Genomic DNA, 25,409 nt, shown 5'->3' on the forward strand with positions numbered 1-25,409 from the left:
CCTGTACAGCACGTGTGAGCGAGTGATACAACTCTGTGGCATCTTTCTCAATGTAATGAGTCCGTAATATTTGCCTGAGAGCTTGCAAAGTCAAATCTACTCTACTCTCAAGGTAGCTTTTCAGTTTTGTTCCTGGGGTTATAGCTTGAATGATGGCTTCAACAATGTCTCCTTCATCATATCCCCTCTTCAATGCCCTCTGGATTTGTCTTTCCAAGCTAGTGTATGTTAATTTGTCCTTTTGGTTTGGTTCTCCAATTTGTCCCATTATTTTCAGATCCCGTCGGTACAGTGGGTGTACAAAAGGGACACTTTGAGTAGCGACAGGGGTGACTCGTGTAGCATTCAGATGAGAAACAGTTTCTCTCTGCTCGTCTGAATTACTGGGTGCTATCACATTTTCAGCCACAAGGTGGTGCTCTTGTACCACTTGTTGAGACAACGGGGCATTACTTTCGCATCTCTTTTGCTTCACTTCATTAATTTTGTCATCTAATCCCAACAACAGAGACATTCCTTCATCTTCTCGTGCAGTAACATCCTCTCCCTCTAAGTACTGCAGAATACGCCACCTCAGTTTACGAGGTAAGTCTTTTTCACTTTCATCCACGGCTAAACTGAGGGCAGCACAAATCTCATTCAAATCCGGTGCTAGCAGTGTAAGTAACTTTTCCTCTATCTCCTCAAGAAGTTGCTCCCAATCAGGAGACATCTGCTGTACTTTAGACATGACGAAAAACTTTTACCTTCACTGCCTTTTCTTGGAGGGATGGCACTGCGGTATGAGTTCAGGTGGGGGGTAATGAGCGAGGCTAGTCACATGTAGCTCGTCCTTCTTTGCGGTATAAACTCCAAACCGGGCGGAAACACCAAGATTATGTTGCACCCTCAGAGAGACATGACTCCATTCTCCTTTTTCTTGCAACTTTATTCTCCTCAGTTCAGGTTTGGAGTTTACAGGCAGAATAGCGTATCATCAGCAAAACATCGCTCCCTCACGTCTCAGACACTGTTTGTTTTTTTTTTTCTCTGCGCTTACTGATGACATCACACATCTGAACTCTGACCTCCTGGAGCCAATAAACTACAAAAATTAACTAGAAATGTGTCCAAAAACAAAACACAATTAAATAAGAATAGTCTTTAAAGATTTTCCCCACAATTCAGAAAAATTTAAGTTTTATAACTACTTTTAGAGCGCAACAAATGCTACATCCGGCCTGCGACGGTACACCGCCTCCGCACCACCGTTTAAACATGAAGTGTGGATGTTAGAAGATCCCAAATATGGTGAGCTACTGGGAAATTACTCACGTTTTTGTTCTTGAGAGTGAGCGATAATAAGCGACATTTTATTGAGAAATTACAGTAGTCTGTCTACAAAAACTACAAAAATGACCTAAATAAGACAGAAGTACACATTCATTTTTATCGTTTTGTCAACAACAGGGCGCATGAGGTTTGTTCAGTATTTGTTGTGTCTACAAGGCTCAGGCGCCCCCATGAAGTGTCTTATTTGTATAGTTGAAAGCATTATAAAGGAACGCAAAACTAAATTACATATAATTATAATTCTTGGCACTTTCTGGTGTGTGTGAGTTAGTGTTTCTCTTTTATGATTTGTGGGTCCAGCATCAAATTCAGAATCCTTCCCATCACACATGAGGTCTTGAATAATCATCTTATTTTAAAGACCTCGTAGTTTGATAGTTTGCTCTCAGACTGTGGGCTTCCTTGTGGTTTTTAGGATATTTAGAAGTAGAAGGGGATCATCCTTCTGTGGAACCAGCTCCCAGTTTGAATGCAGGAGACGGACACTATCTCTACTTTTAAGATTAAGTTTCAAAGTTACCTTTTTGCCAACGCATATAGCTAGGGCTGAATCAGGTGACCATGAATCCTCCCTTAGTTACCCTGGGACTACCCTGCTGGGGGATTCCCACCATGTGTTTATACACCTCTCTGCATTCAATAATTAGTTCTTGTTCATCTCTGGCTCTCGTCCACAGTGTGTCTTTTGTCCCCTTTTTCGTCTCCTCATCCCCAAAGGGTCGCAGCGGGCTGCCCCTCCCTGACCGTGGTTCTGCCAGAGGGTGCTTCCTGTTAAAAGTGAGTTGTTCCTTCCCACTGTATTGAGGTTTTTTCTTTTTAATTGTAGACTTTCTACCTTACAATCTATACCACCTCGAGGAGACTGTTGTTGTGATTCAGCTCTGCATAAATACAATTAAATCGAATTAAGTGGGTTCAGCTGTTTTGTGAAATAAATGTGAGTGACATGGTAAGTAATAGCCTGCATGTAACTCATGGTAAGAAGAGCAATATCGCCCCCTCCTGGTTCAACCTTTTTTTCTTTGCAGTAATCTTTCCAATAATAATACATATGCACTAACCTCATGCTTGCTGTTAACAATAGCCTAAAGACACAAAATCAAGTTTAGTTTTTTCCTTAAGTTTATGTTTTTTTTTTATATGGTTGGCATTTATTTTGTTTCTTTTTAATAATTCTATTGATTCTATTGATTGTTTGCCAAGCACTGAGGTCTCTGCTTAGACTGTGCTACTGGGATCACTGATTTAAAAATGAGGCAAAAGCACCAAAGTTGTGCTCAAAAATAGTACAGTGAGCTACAACCTGTTGCTGTAGTAATTCTAACACACTTATTGTTTTTAAATACATACATGTTTAGTTCTTTTAAACCTAATTATTATTATTTTTTTTGCAAAAGTGTCACCTAAACACCCAAATATACGTAATTCAAAACTTACTTTAATTATTACCCATTTGGCTGGTAACATGGACCCAGTCTGATGGATAGTTACTGAACAGATAGTCTTTTCTTTAAAGGCTGCATTCAGAGCAAATCATTGTAAAAACAAGACAAGTCAATAAAAAACAAGTAATAACTATAATACTAAACTACAATAGAGAGAAAATCCAGTAAATATAATTATATTATGTAAAAAATATACAAATATTTACCTCTAATTTAAAAAGACATTACAAGGGTACTAGTTTCATTTTAATCTAAACATAATCTAAATTGACACTAAATCAGTTTAAATATTACAGCTGAAGGTGATTTTAATAAATGTACTGCTGCTTGACTTTGTTTTACTACTGCAGTATAATTTATCATGTACAAAAGCTCCAAATGTTGTTTCTCTGACTTAATGTTCTGATGACGTTTGTGTTACTTTGCAGGAAATAGTCAGGACCCAGATGAACCTGTGCTGGAATTCAGTGTGGGTGAGTAATATGAGCATTTATGAAGGCTGTCCATGACCTGTAATTAAATTTAGCGTCATTAGTGCCACTCATTGCAAGTGACAGTGCACATGCTTTCAGCATGGAGTCTGCTCTTATGGTAGCAAAATAAATTCAGAAAATCTCCATCAAAAAGCAGCTCAGCAGCAGAAATATATATGGTCAGCTGGTTGTGAGTTAATGAGCATGTGAAATCAGTGTGAACATTTTGAAACAACAACTCTCCAACCTCGTAATTGTAAGACTGCCTGTGCAGCCACAGGAGCCTTCAGAGAGTCTTCCTGCTTGTCTCTTGGGTTGATTTGCTCGTGTTTTCTCACCCAGTCAATGACTGTAAAAGGGCTGGACTAATTGGAGGCAGGTGTAATTGATTGCACTGATATGCTAGTCTACTTATAGCCCACATTACAAACACTGCTGTGTTATTTTGTCTCTCAGTGCAGGTATGTAATGTGACAAAACCTCTAATGATCTGATATGTTTGGGATGGATGGGCTGTGAATTATATAGTGAATTGTCTTATTTTGTCGCTCTGTGCAGGCTTTCTACTTACAGGGTGGTGGGTCTCAGAGGACAATTGCTACCCCTGTTGAAGTGAACAACGTGTGGAGTGCAACTGGCTTTGTGGCATAGCTGGCTCTGGCCTTGGACTGTGTGTTTTTACTTTGTACCTAAATGGGACACTGGACTTTTAACTACTATTCATTGTGTTTATAAATAAAATTTTAGAATTTTATTGACTGTCATCTTTTTGCCCATGGTTGGTGAGACCTAGAATCTCTTTGTGTGTGTGTGTGTGTGTGTGTGTGTAACATCAACAGGGTTTTGCATAAAAGAGTGTGAGCAGGTCAAAAGGTCAATTCATTTATTGTAGTTTTATGGCAGCACCCTCTAGTGGCCTTGAAGCAAACAGTCTCCTAACTAAGCCATGGCATCTCTGGTCTCTCCTACTTTTGTGTGCTCTGCTGGAGGAGCAGCATTGGATCTAGTGATACTGAGTAAGCTGATTAGGACAGGCCTGGAGAAATGTGGTTTGCATGAAGTATCAGGAAAAAAACAACCTTGTATTGTAAAATAATAATACACGAATAATAAATACTTTTCATGACATTCAGATTTCTGGACTCACGAGTTCATAGAACATTAATGTTACGAAACATTGAGAAGTCTTAAAACTACATTGTATACTTATTATTTATTTACTTTAATCAGATTTGACTGGTATTTTTAAACATTAAGTTTTTGTTCCTTCAACTATTGTATTTAAGCTTATGACTCACTCACAGTATGTTTATATAACTGCCTAAAAAACGGTGAGGATGTGGCCGCAGTGGCTGAGAAGCAAGAACTTTGCTTTTTCTTCTTTCTTTTTTTAATTGGGAAGCATAAATGAACATACCAGAAAACCCTGCACGAAGGAGCCATATTTGTTTTTTGTGTGTGCATAAGATGAAGCTTTAGTATTATTACACATATGATAAGGATGTTAGCATGCAACACACAAACTCAAGTGGTGTTGCCAAGATAGTTGCTGACTGGCAAGAAACTTCTAGAAGAAATCTGGTGACAGTCCAAAGCACAAATGAACATGTTTAATACTCGTGCAAGACCCTGTGGGAAGGTGCCAGATTGCTGTATTTTGTGTGAATCAGGAAAAGTGCACGGTGATGACTAAAGCTTATAAAACATCTCTCTCCTTATGTGTGCATATATGAGAAAGAAAATTCTGCCAAAGCAACTTTAGCTTCTTGCAAGCATCAGTACACAAAGGATGCTAACACAAAGCTAGCCAAGAACCAAGAGTGATTTTAAAGTTGAACGTATGCCGACCCCAGCAGCCAAAGGGAGCTCCGGGGTGAGCTTCTTGGGGTCCAGTGATGTGTCCTGAAGAGACGACATGAGCTCTCCCTCCTGTAGGCCCACCCCAGCAGTAGGTGCTGTCTGTCTCATTCCGAGTTAACTGCTACTCCTCTACATCTAAACGAGCCAGTTGAGGAGGTTCAGGCATCTGACAAGGGTGCCTCTTGAACGCCTCCTGGGTGAGATGTTCCAGGCATGTCCCACCAGGACAGACAGGACACACCCAGGACATGTTGGGGAGATCACAGCACTCAGCAGAGAATGCCTCAGTGTCCCCCAAATAATGGAGGAGCTGGCTCGGGAGAGTAAGGTCTGGGTCTTCTCTGCTTATGCTACTGCCACCGAAACTGGACACCAGATAAGCTCAGAAAAATGAACAACCTGTTTAAATAAAGGTTAATTTAAAAAAAATGTTTGTCATTAGCTAGTCTGTGTACATGTACTTCTTCTCCAGTGTTGAAAATGTTAAACTCACAACCTGCACATTTTCTGGTTGCATCATCAAATAAATACCCCCAAAAGTAGTCTGAGTACTTTTACACTGGTTTTATGCTGCGATATTTTCAAAGTCTTTCACTGAACACATTCAGTCACACATTGTTCATCATTTATTGGAAGTTTATTGTTTAATGTCCTGTCTAAATAACTTCAGTCACCATTTGTATTCATTAATGAATAACTGACTTCTAATATTAAAAGAAATAGAAACTGTTGTGCTGTTGTTCACGTAGAAGGGCCTGCTGCTGGATGTCCAGACTTTGTGCGTCAGCAGGAGGGTCAGGGTACAGGGTTCGAACCTCCTCATGAGATGTCGTATCTGCTGGATAAAAGCAAGCTACATCACATCTGGGATTGTCCTAGAGCTGCCCTACAGTAACAATCAACTGACTAATATATGAAATACTTGCAGTAGCACAATAATAAACACAAAGCAAAAAAGTGTTTAGTGAAGATAAAAAACCCCATCAAAGTTTTAGTTTGGATAAAGGGAGACAGAGCACCAATCTAAACAAGTCTAAACCATCTGGCACCTCCACACTTGTAAGAACAGCATGACCAAAGTGATTGTAGGAGGAAACAACCTTGACTTCCTTTACATAGCTTAGTACTGAGAATAAAAGAAAAGCATGATTAGAATTATTTGTGCTGCTTCTTCTTTCGGCTGCTCCCTTTAGAGGTCGCTACAGTGGATCATCCGCCTCCATCTCTCTATTTCTAGCATCCTCCTCAGTCACACCAACCCCCTGCATGTCCACCTTCACTACATCCACAAATCCTTTCTGTGGTTGTCTGAAAACATCATCCACGGAGACTCTTGCCTGATCTCATCTGTCAGCCTCTCCATCACCAGTGCAAACAAGAAGGGGCTCAGAGCCTCTCTCTGATGTAATCTCAACCCATCACATACTTCTCTGCCCCTCAGGACTTTCTTATGCAGCACCACAGTTACTCTCTTCGCACCTTATCATAGCCTTCACTCCTACCCTCTCTATGCCTCCCGTCTCCATCCTCTTCAGAGTTGCCTCACTTCCTTCTCTAATTCAATTTTCGTCCAAAGTACTCCTTCTCCCTTCTCAACACACTTTCTTCACATTAGCACATTTCCATCTCTATACTTGGTTACTCTCTTCCAGCACAATTTATGTGCCTTGCCATTCATTAAAAATCATTTTCTCCTTAGTGTCCAGCCTCACATACAACTCACTACTCAGCTGTAACTTTATTAATCCCTCGGGAGGGGTCCTCTGGGGTTTTCACAAAGCTGAATAAACGTCAAACAGAAAACTGATTAAACAAAGTGTGAGACGGTGGAGAATTGACGCCAGCGCCCGGTTACATTTTAGACAGCAAGGAGCAGACGCAGTTTCACTCCACCGAGGGAGCTCGTGACGTACTACGCGGCTTTCTTTAGACCGCGAAGGCGGGTCCTCAGGTGGAAGCAGCCTCTGAATTTGGACACCCCCGCTGTTTCCGGCCAGCCAATAATAACGGTGACATTTAACGTATTTTGTCGAATAAATAAACACTGTAAAATATATTTGCCCCCCCCCCCCAAACAGCCCTTTGAATGTTGGCAAGTATGAACCGTCTGCTCGGTGTTTCCTAAAACGTTAAAGCACGTTTGGCTTCACACCGACAAACAGACCCAGCTTCGGCACAAACCTAATGTTGCACACTTGAATTAAAATGAATTGAAACCAGTGTGGCTTTGTGAGTTCGCCTTTACTGCATCTGCAAATATATACATGGACATAGCACAGCGTTACACACTTTTGCAGTCTCACATAACGCTTATAGGCGCACTGCCTTATGGGTAGTGTTTAAACTCAAACCACTAATATTTCTTACAGTGGAACAATGAAATAAACAAACACAAGGTAGTGTGATCCACCAGTCTACATCTGCTGTGATTACAGCCCGGTACAGGTATAAAGCCACAAAAGTGCCACGAGGTTTCCGCACAAACTAATGAATCAGATCTAGCTGCTAATCGTTAGCATCACAGCTAATTCACATCGCTACCAATAACTTATACACTAATGACACATAGTGGGGATTAACGGCCAACTTTCCCACATTCTCTGCAACCTCGTGGACTCATCTGTAGACACATTTTAAGTTATTTACCATCTTGTATCTGCTTACCTGCAAATATATACATGGACATAGCACAGCGTTACACACTTTTGCAGTCTCACATAACGCTTATAGGCGCACTGCCTTATGGGTAGTGGCTGGCTTCTTTACTCCCGCTAGAGCTGCTCATTTTAGGGGATACTCCCTCTTGTGGTGTAACGGGGGAATAACTACGCTTCCTGCACTATGTCATTTTTGGAGACTGGGGCACACATTATTTTACCACAATCAAAGAAAATACAGATGTGAACAATCAGACCATTTAACTAACTACAATATTGTCACTAAAGATTATGGGGGGTGTCTTGTTTTGTCCACAATGTCTTTCTTGTCCTTACACTAAACTAATATGACACCGGAGCGGAAAGGCTGATTATGTTTCCAAGATGGTTTGTGTTTTTTAAAAGGAAGGAAACCTTCCTCAAAGCGGGCAGAGCAGTGGAGCCGCCGAGGGAAAAGCACACGATACAAAAACTGTAGAATTAAAAATATAATTTATTATGTTTAAATAGTTAAAAATATAAAATGAATTAAAACAACCTTGGCCAAGGGAAGACACAATAAAAATCAATAACACACAACATTAGAAGTCCAGTGGAATCCACCACGGCCTAAAAGTCACAGAAAACTAAGAGGTCCAGCGTAGTATTAAAAGAGGGAAACCCAGCGGAGTCCTCGCCTTCCTCCCCGCATTCCACGTCCTGGTGCACTGAAGAAAGGGAGGGAGCGGCAGTCACTATTCCTTTGGCAGTTTACTTTATAAAAAGGATAAGTCAAAGACTTACCCGGGTGGGCAGAGCTCTCAACTCCGCCCGCCGCTTCCTCAAACTGCAATCGGCACCGCGGTCTCACTGCTTCTGTTCTCCCGCAGTGCACGAGCTGGCTCTTGTCGTTATTGCCACCAGACTGCCGCTACGCGTCCCTAGTCGCTGGTCATCTGCCTTTTTTTCCTCTGATCGTTTCCCCTTTCCAGTCGCTGGTAATCTCTCTTCCCAGTCGCTGGTCGTCTGCTCCATCTGATCATCTCTACTCTCTGATCGTCTCTCGCTCTCCCCTCTGATCGTCTGTGTCTTTCCTCTGTCTGTCTCGCATTCTCCGTGTTACATTTTTGTTGAACACCGGCTCCAAACCTCTTATGTGTCCTTGAGCACTCTGTAAATTACCTTTTCTTTTCTCTCAGGTGTGTCCAATTAGTAAAAACGGGGGAAAAGGCGGAGTCTCTCCAGGACAATTTGCCGGCAACTAAAAACATGCAAACTAAATAAAACACTGCACAAAATACATGCAATATAAAAAATAAATATATACACTTCACATAAAAATACAGCACAGCAAAACAACGTCCGTCTTCCCTGGATGACACTAACTAACCGACCAAAGAGCCGCGTTAAGTGGCGATATCACTAACGTCAGGTAACTTAGCCGAAGGTTAGCTAAATTTGACTTTGTAAGACTTTTTCATTACGCTAACATTTGTGATATGACTGCACTATGCTGCTGTTGTTGACTCCACTTAATTCTACAATTCTTTCATTATGCTAACATGTGTCCTGGTGTATATATGAAGTGGGATAAAAACCCAGAACTAACTTTTAAGAGTTTATTTCTTCTCCGCTTCGACCGTCGGCCATTTCCCCAAAACGTCCTCCAACCTATGATTCCAATGAATCCTGGTGGGTCAGGAACTGCTTTTAAGCATCTTGTAATCGTCGTTCCAACACAGCGTGTTTGTTTTGATTCGTAGACCCCGAAAATGGTGCCGGGCTCCCACAATGCATTGCGGCGTGCCGTCAACTCCAAAGCGTCATTCAAATCTGTGAGCGCGCAAGGAACGCCGCCTCTCCGCGTGCGTTTCTTGTGACGTCACTGGCAGATCAAAGGCGTTCGCGCTGGTCTGTCAGTAACGTCACAGACAACCGAGCCTATAAATAACGGCTCTCAGACAGAAAAATCAGAACTCGATGCTCATGTGTTTGCAAAACGTTCAGCAGTCGGCGCTCTGTAATACAAGAAAATTCTCACACGCTCAAACGGAGAAAATCTAATTTGTGACACAACAATGGAAACCATCAACGAAAATTCAATCGTGGTCACACCAGACCAGATTATCCCGCCAATCAACAGGTGCTTTGAAAGGCTCTCTGAAGTTCAGTGGAGCATTATAGAAAATGGAAAATGCGACTCCAGCGTCCATGCCGTGCTCGCTGATATGATTTCTGAAATCATTCAGATCGCCTCTGCCAGCATCCTGAGGATTGCCCTTTCTGTTATTCAGGAACCCATGATAAGGGAAGAGTTTATGGATGAGGGGAAAATAAGGGTGTCCCTCGGAGACTCGATCTCAGCTGCCATCGCCGGCGCTCTTAATGTCTCAAAACAGCAAGATAAGAGCGCTGACAAGCTGACGCTGATGGTTGAGGAAGAGATCTCAGAAAAGGTCAGCTCAACCATTGCACTGATTGAAAAAAGCCCCGATTTCCCAGTAGACCCTGCCGTTTATGTTAGCGGCAAATTTAGTAGTATTAAGAAACTACACCGCATGGTTTGTTGCGCTGCCTCATGCCTGAAAAGGTATGCAGCATGTAAGCTGCGCTGCCAGTGTGGGACAAATGGGTCTCATTCCAGTACAGAACGTACTGGTTCAAAAATATCAGTGAAATCAGCAATCGCAGAGATTTCTGTTATTCTGTCAACAAGGAGCTCAGATGGAGAGATGACAGGAAAAGATAAAGATGAGCTCCCAGAAGAATCACAAAGCCATATAAAACCCACTGCAGAAACACAAAGTATCCAGGCTCCAACCCCAGTAGAAATGGTTGCAGCTGACATCGTAGGTGAGATACTTGCTAACATGGATTCAAGCAGTGAAGAGCTCTGTGAGAAATGTAACTTACCCAAACCTGCCTTTAATGCAGGCTTAATTATCCACAAGGTGAGACACTTCTTCTCCAAATGTGTGCCATCCACCTCACACGCCAGGCTCAAAGCACGCAAACACAACTTTTCCATGTTTGCAAAAAAACAATTTGAAAAAATGAAAACAGAGCTGAAAAAAAGAATAAAGGCAAACAGGAAACATTTTGTTTGTCTACAAAACATTTGCAATCACCCCAAGAAGGAAACTGCGCCCTCCAATGAAAGTATAGTTTTCATTCTCCCAGGGTCAGTACCTGAAACGGCTGCTCCCCAGAGTACAGAGGCTCATCGCTCCCCTTCTCCACATACGGCAAGCCTGGGAACCGCAATTAAACGTTCTTCTTCAGTCGACTTTAACGTCATTAGATCAGACGTTAATCAGTTATTTGACAAATTAACAAAGAAAGAAGAACTCTTCCTCATCGATAAGACCTTGGGGGACTTTAAAAATAGTGGGCATATCAGGAATTTTACGGAGGACTTAGTGGCAAACCTGTTTGATCTACTTACGGTGGATCGAGGCTATCAAATCCCCATACCTCTAATGGGTAGGTCCCTCTCAGACACGGTCATCTCCAGGACTCCGAAATCAGTACAGGGCTCAAAGCGTCGCATTTCTGCTGAAGTCCTCTATGTCCTCATAGATGACACAGTAGAAAGGTTTTTGCAGAAGCTTTTACTCTTCTGCAATGAAGAGAAAGATCAAATGATTCAAATGGACAAGATTTCTGGGGCCCTGGAAGACATCCACAACTTTATTAAAAGAGCACAGACCACAACACAGGAAAAAAGCCCTGATTCAGATGGCAGAGGAAAAGAATCTGGTGCATCACTTCCAACACCAAAACCTGGGAGCATTTCTCCAGATAAATGCTCTGTGGCATCTGACAAGTCACCTCGAACGCCACAACCTGGGAGCATTTCTCCAGATAAATGCTCTGTGGCATCTGACAAGTCACCTCGAACGCCACAACCTGGGAGCATTTCTCCAGATAAATCATCTGGAGCCTTGAGCCTGAAACACTCTCTCAAAGATTCCTCCAAAATATCAGAGATGGATTCTGTGTCAGGTTCATCTTGTGATGTTGAGAAAATTTCCAATGACCTTGCGTTGCTCCTTATCATGAGAGTCATCTATAAATCTAAACCTGAGACCCAAAAGTTTGCTGCTCGGATCGCAACTACTACAAAAGAAATAGACACGGTCATCAACCGTCTGAGCAATCTAATGCAGCCTGAACTCAGCAGCACAGCGTCTGCCACAAGTCTGACAAATGACAAGACAAAGTTCATCAAGAAAATAGCCAAACGCCTCATCAAGGAGTTTGGCTCCCCAGACAATGTCTTAAAGGCTTTGATGGCAAATGATTCATCTTTTGATGAGGCTCTGATTAGACATCTAAAAATCACTCTCGGAGTCATCCCGGGTCCCCCAAAGACGTCCAAAATATCCAGGTTTTTTTCTGCGGTGGGAAAAACATTGCTAAAACCCTTCAGGTGGTTCACTAAAGCCAGAGATCATTAAAATGACCATTTTGGCTTTTCCCACTGCCCTGCTTCTTTTAAAATCTTGAAGCAGACTTTTAGCACCAAATCCTTTTTTTAAAAACATCACCATAAAATTTTGGGATCAGCCCTCAAATCCAAATTTTAGAACTGTAGTTCACGCCATCTCGTCTCCTTTTGATTTCCATCCCCCCAACCGGTCGCAGCGGATGGCCGTCCCTTCTGAGCCCGGTTCCGTTGGAAGTTTCTTCCTGTTAAAGGGAGTTTTTCTTCCCCACAGTCGCCTCGCGCTTGCTCAGAGGGGGATCATTTGATTGTTGGGGTTCTCTGTAGTACAGTAGGGCTTTGACCTTACAGTACAAACAGGGAGGAGACTTTGGCTTGATTTTTAAAATATCTAATTCGGCATGAAATAAAAAAAATCCAAATTAAAAATGCATTCCAAGTTTGTTTGTGTTTTTCTTCTGTTGTCAAATATGTAGAAAGTGTTACACGTGTGATTTTAGTCATTTTGCATCAGTTTGTAGCCGACGTGTCTGTTTGTGATCATCCTGCATCTGTTTTTGTCTGATTTGTGTCTTAGTTTGGTCAATTTACATCACTTTTGTGGCCCAATTTAGTTGTTTTGCATGTATTTGTGGCAAAATGTGTGGACGCTGTTTGACGTTGCTATGTTTTGTCTTAATGCTTCACTTTGGTTGTTTATGTATGTGCTCATTTTGATTCTAGATGTAGACCTGACATCTGAAAATTAGCACCTAGTCCACTTCGAACATTTTTTTTAGTCCAAATAAAAAAATTTGGACTAATAAAAGTCCAAATAAAAAAATGTTAATACATTTTTTTTTATTTCGCCAACCTTGTAGAGCAGTGGTTCCCAAACCTTTTTTGCTAGGCCCCCCTTTGTTTTACAAGAAAAATGTTCGCTAAAAAATATTATTAGCCAAAGCTTTCACTGGAAGTCAGTTACTGGTGTCAGGCCAGCTCCCACTTCTTCTTTTGTGTTACTTCTGCATATAAGTATACACAAAGAGACATTGAGACCTGAATCACAAATAAAAGCCACCTTCAAGATTAACAAACACTGTTTAAAGAGCTCCGTATAAACTTCTGTGTGCAACAAGGCCTCTGTAGCATCCAGACCACACTGATCTAGGTCTTCTTGGTAGAAGAAGGTGTTTCCTTTTTCCAGATGTTTAAATGCCAGCCTCCCCAGATTCAGAAGAAATTTCCTTTCAGCCATCTCACTTGTTTCATGTCCCCCCACATGTTTGTTCCCCTTCTTCATCTGAACCAACAAGAAGTGTGAGTACATGTCAGTCAGGGTCTTGGGCAGCTCTCCTCTCTGCTCTGTAGTCAACATGTGCTCCAGAACTGTAGCAGTGATCCAGCAGAAGACTGGGATTCTACACATGATGTGGAGGCTCCTGGATGTCTTCATGTGGGAGATGATTCTGGACAGCTCTTCATCACTGAATCTCCTCCTGAAGTACTCCTCCTTCTGGGCATCAGTGAAGCCTCGTACTTCTGTTACCCTGTCAACACGTCTAGGAGGGATCTGATTGGCTGCTGCAGGTCGGGGAGTTATCCAGACGAGAGCCGAGGGAAGCAGATTCCCCTGGATGAGGTTTGTCAGCAGCTGGCTGACTGATGACTTCTCTGTGACATCAGACAGCAGCTTCCCGTTGGTGAAATCCAATGATCCAAGTCTGCTTTCATCCAGGCCGTCAAAGATGAACAAAAGTTTACAGACAGCGAGCTTCTCTGCTGTGACCTTCTGTAATGTTGGATGGAAAACATGGAGCAGCTCCAGAAGACTGTACTGCTCGTCTCTGATCAGCGACGCTGTTGGTCAGAACCACTCTGATGGGTCTCTGTTGGTCAGGTAAGGCTTTAAAGGTGTCGTGACACCTGACTGTAATGTCATCAAGAGCCTCCATCTTGGAAGCTGTCTCCAGCTGCATCACCTCATGTTGGTTATGAACGTCTTCATTCTGTCCCTCTGTGATGTAGAGCTCAGTGTAGATCCTGTTCGGGAGGGTTCCACTTCCTGTATTATCAGTTTCTTCAGTCACACTTTCAAACCTCCTCCTCAGACTGATCTTATATTCTTCTAAAACCTCTTCCAGACTCGCATCTGCTGATTGACAACAAGAAACCAAAAAGAATGAAATGTCTTTAGTGTGTGAAACTGCATGAAAAACAGACTTTTATCTTTTGACGGGAGGGATGGGAATGGTGTTAAGCATTGTAAATTGTAAATAAGCTTCAGAAAATAGTAAATCGTGTAACATGACATTTTCGGCATTAAGTTATAACCAGTGTGTGACTTATTTAAAACATTTTGATTCATAATCAGAACCCTTTTTTGTCACAGCAGAGACAAGAAGCAACTGTTAAAAATGTTCCTAATGAGACATTTTAAGAGGAGGGAAAATCCCCCTCATACTGGCTTCACATCATTGGCTCCCTGTTAAATCCAGAGCTGAATTCAAAATGCTTCTCACATAAAAAGGGCCATAATAAAACAGCCCCATCTTATCTGAGAGGCCTCACAGTATCATATCAGATAGATGGAGCACTTTGCTCTCAGCCTGCAGGTTTTATCCTGCCCTCCTCCCCTCATTCCAACCAGTCGTGGTGGATGGCGGCCCGTCACTGAACCTGGTTCCGTCTCAGTGTTCGACTGTACAAAGAGAGAGTTTTTCTTTCTTAATGTCTCCAAGTCGTTGCTCGTAGGGAGTTGTCTGAGGCTTTATTACTGAGGCTTTACCTAACACTATAAAGTGCCTTAAGGTGGCTGTTGTGACTTGGTGCTATATGAATAAAATTTAAGCGATAGCAGAAAAGCAACAAAAACTGTTAACCCAAGAAAATAATGGAAGGAAATAGTTCTGAATATGCTTAATACGCGAATCCTCATCTTATATAGTTCATATAATCTGCTACATGTAATTTCATTCAGTGTGATGTTATATGTAATCTGTGTGGGAAAAACGAGTTATTGTCGTCTTAGTGAGCTCTGTGGGTCAGACGTTTCTGGCTCTGTACGAAGAGAGGGCTCGTGAGCGCGCTCCATTTGTTCTCCATGTGATCCTTTACTCTCTCTGTGCTACTGCGTCTCTTTGCCTGCTGTGCTACACCCTGGGATTACTGTTGCTGTTGTTTGGCCATTTACATGATTCTGTTCTTGTTGTACAGTAGCTGCTTAATAAAGTGTGTACATGAACTCTGCTCTTCTTTAGATGATCTTTTGTTGAGTGTTTTTTTTGTTTTTTATTTCATCTAAAAATCTACAAATGACCAGCTAAACTTTTGGCCCAGCAGCACACGCAGCCATACAAACTATTTCATTTTGAGCTGCTGCTATGAAATCAGAGCCAAATGGAAAAGCCTGCTGCAGCGTTTTTTACTCTGATTTTCTGTTTGTATTTGGATTCAGCCAGTATCCAGTATTTTGATCATTTATTTCCAACAAACAATTGAATCCTTTCGTTTCTAACACATCACCCAGTTTGCATCAGTATTGATCTCCAGCATGTTTTTCTCCGCGCGAGAGCCATTATGTTTTCAGTGTGTTCCTCTGATTGTTTTGAGTAGTATATATTGAGGATTGCCTGATATTGTGAGCAGGTGGGGAACATGACAGCTGAACTTTAGCAAACCAGGTGAAAAATAATTAAGACAATCACAAAGCAGGAAGTAAAACTAACGTGAGACATGAAAGGAAACAACATTCAAAGTAAAACAGGAAAAAAACCTATACCATAAAAAATCGAATGAAATCTTTTTCATGCACCTACAAAACAAGAAGTCAAGTTTTCAAAAATGTGTTCATCAGCACACGGATACCGACTCTTACTTTGGACAGAGATGCCACAACTGGTAGCGACTGAATCCTCTGAGACATCTTGACCCAAAGCACAGCAGGACAACTGCTCCTCCTCCTCCACACCAACATCACTGTTCTCTCTGAGGACACAAAGGGAAAATTATTATTACCAGTGCAACTGTCAAAGTGACCAAAGTGACTCACACGCAGGTGTTTACAGTGCATTCATCTGTAGTGAATAGTGAAGCACAGTTCAAAAAGACAACAGGACGAGTTGATGCAGGAACTTGCCTTAGTTAAAGGTACAGCTGCACAAACTAAGTTCAAACCTGATCCTTTTCTATGCAGAGCTCTTCTCTAAGGTCAAAAGTGTTCTCCTCAAGGTTTCCCACCCAATGACTGCTTTCAGTTTGTCACGTTAGGTGCAGTGTGGAAGATTATTCCACGATCAATGGTCTTTGATCAATGATTGTTGATCAATGGTCATGACAATTTGCATATTCATGATCAAGGAACTGACGTCACAGCCAGTGGGCTGGTTTCAGTCATTGTACAAATGTACTGTTTATAAGACTGGAAAGCTGCAGTCAGCTGTGTGTGACCACCCAACAATTTATCGTTGATGGAGTTCATCTTGTTCCAGAACAAGGAAGGGAAAATGCAGCTTTTTCCCTTCTGCTGTCTTTCTCGAACTGAGCAAAACTATGACGTGGGAGAAGTGGAACTGCTAGCTGGCGGGAGGGAGCAGAACACCTGCTCATTGTTCATCGTTTGACTGACCACAAGCATCTTGCATATCTCACAGCAGCCACTCAAGACAAACCAGGTGGGCCCTCTCCTTTGCTTGGTTCAACTGTGTTATGATCTATAGACCCGGCAACCCAAAACGAGAAACCCAACACTTTGTCCCGTCAATTCTCAACTTCTGATGCCACGGCAGAGGAGACCATTATTTTCCCGCCCTCCTGCATTGTTTGTTTGCTGTACTAAGAGATTGAGTCATTTTCTGCAATGCATAGCGGGACACGTGTCCCAGATGTTGAACTTCACATCATATCATGCTTTGTAGATACTTGCAAATCTCTATAATATTAAAGCTTGGCATTCTACACAAAAAAGCTATGAAACCCTGAAAAAGAACCAGCTGTTTTTCTGTGTTCTTTAAATTAATATATTGACCATTATTAGCTGCAAAGGCCTTCGAAACGGATTTGCACAGGGCAGATGTATTCAGGTGAAAATGTATGACTATATTATGCCAAGCTTTTGAGGATCTTAATGTCTTTTTCCTTTTTGGCAGTTTTGTTCGCTGACTGTGGCAGATCAATACTGAACTACAGGTTAAAAGTCTTCATATAACAGGAAAATTTTTCAGCTGCATTATTCACTTGGAAACTCAATCTCTGATTTTCAGAATCCATTTGTTCCATTCCAATCATATTACCAAATCATACACTTTTGTTGTTGTTATAAATGTTATTTTGGTTTTAGCGACAGCAATTCTTCGCTTCTTTTTGACTTTTTAAAGATGCATCTTGTGGGCTTCAAGTATTTGGAGTTTCCATCCAAACTTCTACATTCTGAAGCCTCTACAGCTCTGAAGATATTCAGAGATGCTGAACCAAACAACCAACCGTGTCTTCTAAGCCTACATTTTATTTCTTTTTAGTTTGATGACAAAAAGTAGCCCCTCACTCAGCCGTACATCTCTGGGCTCAACTCTAAAGTCCAACCTCCTCCTTAGGTTTGTCCTTAAGGCTAAACGTCCAAATTCTTGAGACGTAACAAAATTCAGTTAAAATGAAGTCTTTATTTTAAACTAATCTTACAAACCAATACCAACTAAAAATTGGCAACTAATATTACCAAAGTCACTTTGACTATTCTCATAAACTGATCGGACTGCATTCATTTTATATATAAAGCTCCAGTCACCTCAAAGTGTTACTGGGCACTGCGCTGGTATGGAATGAGTGATAAACATCTGTACAGGTGTTTTTGAAGTAATAATCATCATAATCTCAAACTTCCAGGAGTAAACTCCACTGACACCAAGTCCACCTGTTTGTCCACATTCTTTTAAAGATTTCAAAGTGAAACTTTTTGCACGGATACTGTGGAATTTTCTCTTCTTCCTGTTAAACCAGTCCTCTCCCACTCAATCTTACTTGTCCTTTTAAACTTGTAATTGTTTCTACATACTGATTTCACCTATGTTCTCTATTTCCTTCGTGTACATTAGAGACAGTATCTTACTTTGTGTCGGTCACAGACAGACGGCTGGATCCTGGAGACTCCAGATCACTCATCTTCAGTCAGTCTGAGAGAGAAACCAGCAGTACTGACTGTGAAAGGAGAACCAGAATCATGGTGAATCTCTTTTCAGGAGTCACATCCAAGACTGACAGAACAAAAAATGAAACACACTCATGGTCTCGTAAAAAGTGACTGTGAGGAGAAGGAGGCAGGCCTTCATCAACACAAATCAAACAATTATTAATTAATTCGATTTTTGATGGAAACGGAAACAAGCAAAATACGCACTTACTTTGACAGTTAATGATAATTATACTACTGTTTAACACCGCGTGTTTCCGTTTGAGTTAATCTAATTATGGTTCTGTGAAATAACACTCAGTGATTTTCAGAGTTCAGTCAGACTGATCTCAGAGTTATGTCCGTGATCACCACTGTATGAAAGCTTTAGTCACATTTAAGGGCAATATCACCAAAATACAGTAAAAGATCTCCTCCTTGAATGTTTCAGATAAAATGGAAAACAGACTCATGCAGTAAATATTCTTTTATTGGAGAGAAAACTGTGCAGTATAATTTACTCGAGATGTTGAAGATATGAGAGCATTAAACAGGCTGATGTTTGGAAGAGGCTCTGACAGGAGAGAGATGATACAGAAACATGGCATCCTTATAAAATACTGACACACTTTATGAACGGACAACTTTTCACAGCTCTTTGAACATTTAAATGAGCTGCATACTTTCCCCACTGAAACCAGCACAATCCCTCTGTGATGGAAACAATATTTGAACTAAATGTACTGCGGATAAATCAAAGCATTATCAAAGTTGTCCGTGGTTCCCTTATTTTTCCTTCTTTCCCTGTCAGATCCTGTCCTGCAGGATAAACATGACTGAGTGGTTCCCTGCATGCAGCTGTTACAGTTTGTGTTGGAGATACTTCTGCAAATACAGGAAGCAAATATCTAAAAACTGTTTTCAATGTTTTTACCAGTCTGTCAACTACAGAGAGCTGTCTGTTGTCCCCCTGTTCTCCTCTATATCTCTCAGCTGATGCTGGCTCCTTTAAATGTAACTTTATTAATCCCTCGGGAGGGGTCCTCTGGGGTTTTCACAAAGCTGAATAAACGTCAAACAGAAAACTGATTAAACAAAGTGTGAGACTGTGGAGAATTGACGCCAGCGCCCGGTTATATTTTAGACAGCAAGGAGCAGACGCAGTTTCACTCCACCGAGGGAGCTCGTGACGTACTACGCGGCTTTCTTTAGACCGCGAAGGCGGGTCCTCAGGTGGAAGCAGCCTCTGAATTTGGACACCCCCGCTGTTTCCGGCCAGCCAATAATAACGGTGACATTTAACGTATTTTGTCGAATAAATAAACACTGTAAAATATATTTGCCAAACTGATCCATTTTATCATTAGGCTAGTATATATGTGTATCGTCACACCTATCTTCCATTTGACAGTCCTCATATTCTCAATTAAAAACTAAAACAGACATTGAAAATAACAAAAGCTAAACATTTAAAGAGGAAACAAAAATGTAAACTAATAAAAAAAAATAAAACGCAAATTCTGCTCTACATTATCTTTATGTGAACCATAAAGACTCAACAAGAGCGGCACACTCAAGTGAAAGAATAAATAGATCTTTATTGGTCTCAGGGTCATGATTGTACAGAGCATGTGCAGAACATACAAAAGAAACGATGGCACTTGGAATGTTCCATTGTAAAAATGTTTTTTAAAAAAGCACAGTTCATAGCAATATACAGACTCACAAAGTAAGAACAAATATTCAAAGTTTGTTTCAAGGCTTTAGTGTCATCATGTCATCATCACAGTAAAAAGTATGGATGCTTTGCCCTTTGTAAAATACTAAACCCAAACTTTTTTGGACCAAGGAAATAAAAACAAACACAATGTTAAATAGTGTAACATAGGAAAGCACATTGAAAGACATGAAACTGTCGCTATAAATATAATGATAGGGCCACTTATCATTACCCTTTTGTTAGAGATACCAAGGAAATTTCATTAACCAGGTAAAAATGTGATCATGTACCTGAAAACATCCATTTCAACAGTTAAAGAGCAGTTATTATTGCTACAAAAATGTATACTCTGTATGTGCCTAATGCATTTCTTGGGGAGTCAAAAAACATACAGTATGGTCCCACAAATTCACTGTAATCAGGCCATGAAGCAGAAAACGACAGAAGATAAAAACGTAAGGCATGAATCACCTTTCTTTCCTTTAGTGATAAGCAGCTGGTAGCCAATGTCCCACAGCCCTCTGACTATGATCCTTCACATTCAACTTTCAACATTTGATAAAGTATCTAATAAAGTGCCCTAATGCTTAATGGGCACATTGTCTACCATACAGTATCACATAATACATAACCACATCTGGAATGCTACTCAAAGTTAAAGACTTCTATTATTCAGTATAATGCAGTGCTTTAGTGAAAATACAATAATGCTTAAATACTTGAACAGCTTGGGGTCGACTGGCGATTTACTTTGTGAACTCTGTAAACATCTCCCAGATGAGTTCATGCTGTCAGCCACCTTTTTCTAGTCTTATGAGATAAACATGATGCTCACTTTCTAAACCATGATCCCCATGAGAGTCATAAGGGAGATGAAGCAGGGTAATACCTTAAGCGTGTGGGTACCCTGTAAGTAAACTCAGTTTTTCAGAGAGATCCATCCCTCATTGTCATGTCCAGTTCGAAAACATCAAGACGGTGTCAGTAAAAATCCCTCATAATTTAAATCTTACTAAACAATTTACGGGACTTTTCCCTCTTAGCACCACAACACTGTTGTTTTTGGCAGCTAGAACAACCTAAAGACAAAACGGATCTGCGAACATGAAAACATTTTACTGGCAGAAAGTAACTTCAATAAAAACATGTTTCTCTTTTCAGGAAATTTGTGCTTGGATGTAAAACACACAAAATTCTGTCGGGAAAACGTAGGACCTTTTTTCATTTAGGAGTTTTAAAAGCACCTTTATACTAAAAACCAAATAAATAAATAAGAAAAAGTTTCAGTGCATTATAATAAATACTTTTGCATAAGGTTTACACATTTAGTGTATGACTTGTTAAGGTTCATGTTGTGAAGTAAAGCTTTGAAAGAAACTTAATTTGGACTCGTTCCAAATTTGGTGCATGAACTTGTTGTGCGCCATAATGTTTGCTCTGTTGACTTCGTTATGAAATATAAATTCTTTCGGTAATTTTTTTAAAATCAAAGTTAAAATTTCATTCTCGATGGGCTCCAGAGCGCTCTTAGTGGTAAACAGTGCAAAGAAATCTCTAAAAAATCCCAGCCAATCTATCACGTGACATATATACGGCCAGCATTAGAAAACATATGACAAAGGCACAAATCAAAGTGGTTCCGAGCCGAACCACAATCTGAATTTGCTTAATGTAGGTTAAACGATAAATGGATCCGAGCTTCTATTATTCTACTCTAATTAACTTCTCTGTGCTTTTCACTACAAGCCACACCTCAGCTTTTAACTGTCATTTTAAGTTTTAGATGTTTGGAATAAATTTGAGGGTCTTTCTAATTTAGACATGCTGAGATGTTGATGTCATTTCATAGTGGGGGGAAGCTGAGGATCCAATGTTAGTTTGGCACCTAATATAGATTAAGAGAATACCAGCCACCAGAATGATCCCTGCAATAACTGACAGTGACACAATGAGACCAAGATGGTTTCTTCCTGTAGCTGCGCCACTGCTGACTCCATTCCTGCTTCCTTCATCTGTCGAGAAAAAAAAATGCATTGGTGTGAATTGTCAGGAGTCAGGGAGGTGAAAACTCTTTTAAAGTGTCATCATTTGACATGAGCACAAACTCACCTGACTGACTGACATTCAGGTTTACGATGCTGAGGATTTCAGAGTCCATCCCTGGTCTTCTCTGGAAGGCTATACACTCGTATGTTCCAATGTCAGCAGTCGTCATGTTCATCAGTATCATTGAGAAATCCCCATTCTGCATGTGGGTATTGGTCAGGTTTACCCGGCCCGTATAAGACGGATCCTGGTCGTCTGGATCAAGTTGGTCATCACGATAGTGCAGCACGTATTCTGTCAGGTCACGTCTGGACCACTGCATGGCGAGGACTACCATATTTCCAGGAGCATTACATGGCAGAATGACCTGCTGGCCAAGTGAACATATGATGTTTTTGCAGTCTGAAGGACAAAAGAAACAAGACAGAGGTTTAAGAATAAAAATATACATCAGAAATGCATGTACTAAACAAGAAGCACTCCAAGAGCGCAAACCTCCACCAAGGGAGCTCACTGTCTAGCCAGTATTTACTTTTAAGGGAATACTATCATATTTCTTTCATATATTTAAGTTGTTTTCTGAGTGCAGTTGTTTGCAGTGCAGTAAAAGTTGATTTTCTAAATCGATACATATAATATCCCACAGCCATAGCAGGGAATGAGCAAGAGAAGAAGAGAGGTGTGAGGAATACGAGGGTGAAGGAAGAAATGACTTTATAACCTATTAATACAGTCAGTTATAACTAATCTTGTTCTCAGTTATAGCAATCTAATGTAACCGAGGATTTAACAGTAGTTTACAAACTTTTTAGCAAAACCTACTTACCCACAGCGTCAACTATTGAAGTAAGCGCCAAAGAAAGCCATATGCAGATTTGAAGACACATCCTGAAGAAACAATAAAGACAGAGGGATACATCCTTTAAATCACAAAGTGTTTCCTGGGTAAAGTTATTTGCTAGAAAAGCTGGTTTATTCTGCCTCAAAAGAACTTTCAAACTAACAGTTTTGAAAACTTTCAGACATATGACAACTCTAATACTAAGTCTATCACAATAAATAACTTACTTCGAGAGGTTTTTGCACGATCTTTGTGGTGACAGGATTGAACGGGCTGTGAAAATCATCTTCTTCCTCTTGAGTGGTTATTGGCAGCTGAGGTGTGGAAATGGAGCATGGGCACAAGTGTCAGACTGCAGGAAATAAGAGAAAAAACGGTTTCATGTAAAATAATACAAATATCTGCGGTTTTCAGGAGACAAAACAATGAAAAATCAGAGTGTCTTCCAAATGACTAAAACAGCTGATTTGTCCGTTTCCTATTTTTTTTGGCAGTAGTACAATGTTAAACTCTTTCTTCTTGGCTACCTGCCTGGTTTTTAATTTGAGACTCAGATGTTATATCCGTTAACACTATAGGGAGGGAAGCAGGAAGTTTAAATGATGGACCTTACATTACTCTGTGCTTTATGCCAGCTCATCCCAAACTCATTAAATTTGATAGATCTGGCAAGTACAGTCTGCTGTGATGCCGAGTGAATATCCATAATGCCAAAATCAGCGAGCAACACATCACAAAAGGACCATCAAGAAAACGCTCAGCATCTGTGCAACAGTTCCTAATATAATGACACCGATGAGTCACATCAAGTGATTTAGCAGTGATTACTCCCAGTACAGTCTTGTATACGATACGAGCTCTGTGCAGCAAACTCTCCGGTGCTCTTCAACACAAACACTGCGTCACACAGCGAGCCACCACTGCCACCACAGATATGCGGCGTGTACTTAGCATTTACACAGCACATAATGAGCGCACGTTTTCTTTGTACAATTACGGAAATCGACACCGTTGAATATAAGTTGGCATCTTGGCTGGCTTCAGACGGTCAGGTCAGACGAGCTAACGTGTCACTGTACTACTGTACGGTCATTTGCTGTTACCGGTTACACAAATACTACCCAAATGTAGGAAGCTAAAGCTAGCAGACTCAGCAACTGGTTCATAGAACTTACTCAGAAGTGCATATCCGAGAAGAAAGTCCTTCAATAAATACAGGAAGAAACCCGCCACACAGACCACTTCCAATCCGAATGATGACACCCTGGACTCAGGTTGCTTCACCCCCTTCGGACAGAAAACCATAGGGGCGTGCTGATTGGTCGGTTGAGTACGAGCCCTGTTTTTGCTCGTACCCTCATTGGCTCGTACTCAACTCACGCGGTGTTTCACGAAGTTTCTGTGTTTTTATCCTTAAATTCCAATATCTTTCCTTATGTTGGCAGAAATCACCGGTTTTCCGAGTATATTTATGACTCAGCATTATTGTACGGACCTTGTATTCTACTTATAATCAGTCAAGTCATTTTTAGAAACTGTCATGTTATATTTGTTGCAATTTAAGTCATTTTTAGAAACTGTCATGTTATATTTGTTGCAATTTCTGACTCTTTCTCTGTTAGTGACAGTTTTTACTGGATAAATGCCAAAACCTGTTGCAGCTTGTACCTTTTTAAGGTAATGTACTTTCTGTCTGTTATGAACCAAATAGGGCCAGGCAATGACATGAGTGAGGCACTCGCCGTCACTTACATGAACAAACTCAGGTGCAGTACACACACTGTCTAGTTGGGTGCTTACCTATCAGCTGCAGCACCTGTGTGTCCTACCCCGAGACAAATGATTTCTTCTACTCCACTCCTACCCACTCCTCCCACAACCAACATGTTTTTCAATGTTGTATAGATGCTTTCCTGTATCACTGATGTCTCAGTACTCCTGCCATGATCTGTAGGTTTAAGTTCAGCTTTGCCTAATGGTATCTGTAAATTAAATGACTGTAATTTCACCTAATGTTTTGGTAATATGTACAAATCCTCATTTCCTTCTACACTTACATATGCAGGAACCCCAAAATCCAACATTTACACCCCCATTTCACAATCTTTGCGAACTTTGATATATTTCCTATATAATATCTAATCTATGTGATTTACCAAATCTAAGACCCATCAGTGCTTATAAACTACCAGATGACTTCTGCTGCTTCTTCTATGTGTCCAGAGAATGCATGGCAAACACCCAAGGAGGGACTGTCGGACAACACTGTAAGCCTAGATGTTCACTCTTTATATATGAAACCAGCAATGAATGGAATTTGCATGCATTCACATTCATTTACTCTGTTGGAGCTCCAGCCACTAGAAAGCAGATCAGCGTGTAGGCTAATTATTAGCAATAATATCACTCAATAAAAAGAGAAGTTCACTTTGATCTGTTGACAAACTGCAGCGATTGCCTTTGTTTA

The 25,409-nt window shown here is 40.9% G+C and overlaps 2 protein-coding genes and 2 long non-coding RNA genes across 7 annotated transcripts; 1 reads left to right on the top strand and 3 right to left on the bottom strand.

Moving 5' to 3' along the window:
• The first annotated feature begins 741 nt into the window (after positions 1-741).
• Positions 742-4,004, top strand: LOC145420679 (uncharacterized). 2 transcript variants are annotated; one of them, XR_013901995.1, is made up of 4 exons: positions 742-1,290; positions 2,010-2,109; positions 3,206-3,250; positions 3,809-4,004. It is a non-coding gene; the product is annotated as an uncharacterized LOC145420679 (long non-coding RNA). The 2 variants fall into 2 exon arrangements; XR_013901994.1 differs by lacking the exon at positions 2,010-2,109 and having other exon boundaries at positions 784-1,290; positions 3,824-4,004.
• Positions 4,005-5,728: 1,724 nt separating this feature from the next.
• LOC145420680 (uncharacterized) lies at positions 5,729-11,443 on the bottom strand. Of its 2 annotated transcripts, none has more exons than XR_013901997.1 (3): positions 9,356-11,443; positions 7,775-9,007; positions 5,729-5,945 (listed from the first exon to the last, which is right to left on the bottom strand). It is a non-coding gene; the product is annotated as an uncharacterized LOC145420680 (long non-coding RNA). The 2 variants fall into 2 exon arrangements; XR_013901996.1 differs by having other exon boundaries at positions 5,729-5,948.
• A 1,570-nt stretch (positions 11,444-13,013) lies between these two features.
• LOC145420678 (uncharacterized) lies at positions 13,014-19,074 on the bottom strand. Its single transcript, XM_080290120.1, has 3 exons — positions 18,276-19,074; positions 16,050-16,159; positions 13,014-14,324 (listed from the first exon to the last, which is right to left on the bottom strand). Exons 1-3 carry the CDS (start codon positions 18,326-18,328, stop codon positions 13,933-13,935), a joined length of 555 nt encoding a protein of 184 aa, XP_080146246.1. The 5' UTR covers positions 18,329-19,074; the 3' UTR covers positions 13,014-13,932.
• Positions 19,075-19,913: 839 nt separating this feature from the next.
• Positions 19,914-24,338, bottom strand: LOC113007005 (uncharacterized). 2 transcript variants are annotated; one of them, XM_026143304.2, is made up of 5 exons: positions 24,118-24,338; positions 23,170-23,294; positions 22,928-22,989; positions 22,165-22,503; positions 19,914-22,067 (listed from the first exon to the last, which is right to left on the bottom strand). In XM_026143304.2, the coding sequence occupies exons 2-5, from the start codon at positions 23,226-23,228 to the stop codon at positions 21,871-21,873; spliced, it is 657 nt and encodes a 218-aa protein (XP_025999089.1). In that variant the 5' UTR covers positions 23,229-23,294; positions 24,118-24,338; the 3' UTR covers positions 19,914-21,870. The 2 variants fall into 2 exon arrangements, with proteins under 2 accessions (XP_025999089.1, XP_025999090.1); XM_026143305.2 differs by lacking the exon at positions 24,118-24,338 and adding an exon at positions 23,921-24,103.
• Between the last annotated feature and the right edge of the window lie 1,071 nt (positions 24,339-25,409).

Source organism: Astatotilapia calliptera, chromosome 15, assembly GCF_964374335.1.
Source record: "Astatotilapia calliptera chromosome 15, fAstCal68.1, whole genome shotgun sequence".
In the NCBI taxonomy this organism is placed as follows: Eukaryota; Metazoa; Chordata; class Actinopteri; order Cichliformes; family Cichlidae; genus Astatotilapia; species Astatotilapia calliptera.

Coding starts and splice junctions, on each gene's coding strand:
- LOC145420678 (XM_080290120.1), bottom strand. CDS start 18,328: ATGAGTGATCTGGAGTCTCCAGGATCCAGCCGTCTGTCTGTGACCGAC. Junction 16,160..18,275: donor CTGTCTGTGACCGACACAAA/GTAAGATACTGT, acceptor TTGTGTCCTCAG/AGAGAACAGTGATGTTGGTG. Junction 14,325..16,049: donor TTGTGGCATCTCTGTCCAAA/GTAAGAGTCGGT, acceptor GTCAATCAGCAG/ATGCGAGTCTGGAAGAGGTT.
- LOC113007005 (XM_026143304.2), bottom strand. CDS start 23,228: ATGATTTTCACAGCCCGTTCAATCCTGTCACCACAAAGATCGTGCAAA. Junction 22,990..23,169: donor TCGTGCAAAAACCTCTCGAA/GTAAGTTATTTA, acceptor TTGTTTCTTCAG/GATGTGTCTTCAAATCTGCA. Junction 22,068..22,164: donor CCTGAATGTCAGTCAGTCAG/GTGAGTTTGTGC, acceptor TTTTCTCGACAG/ATGAAGGAAGCAGGAATGGA.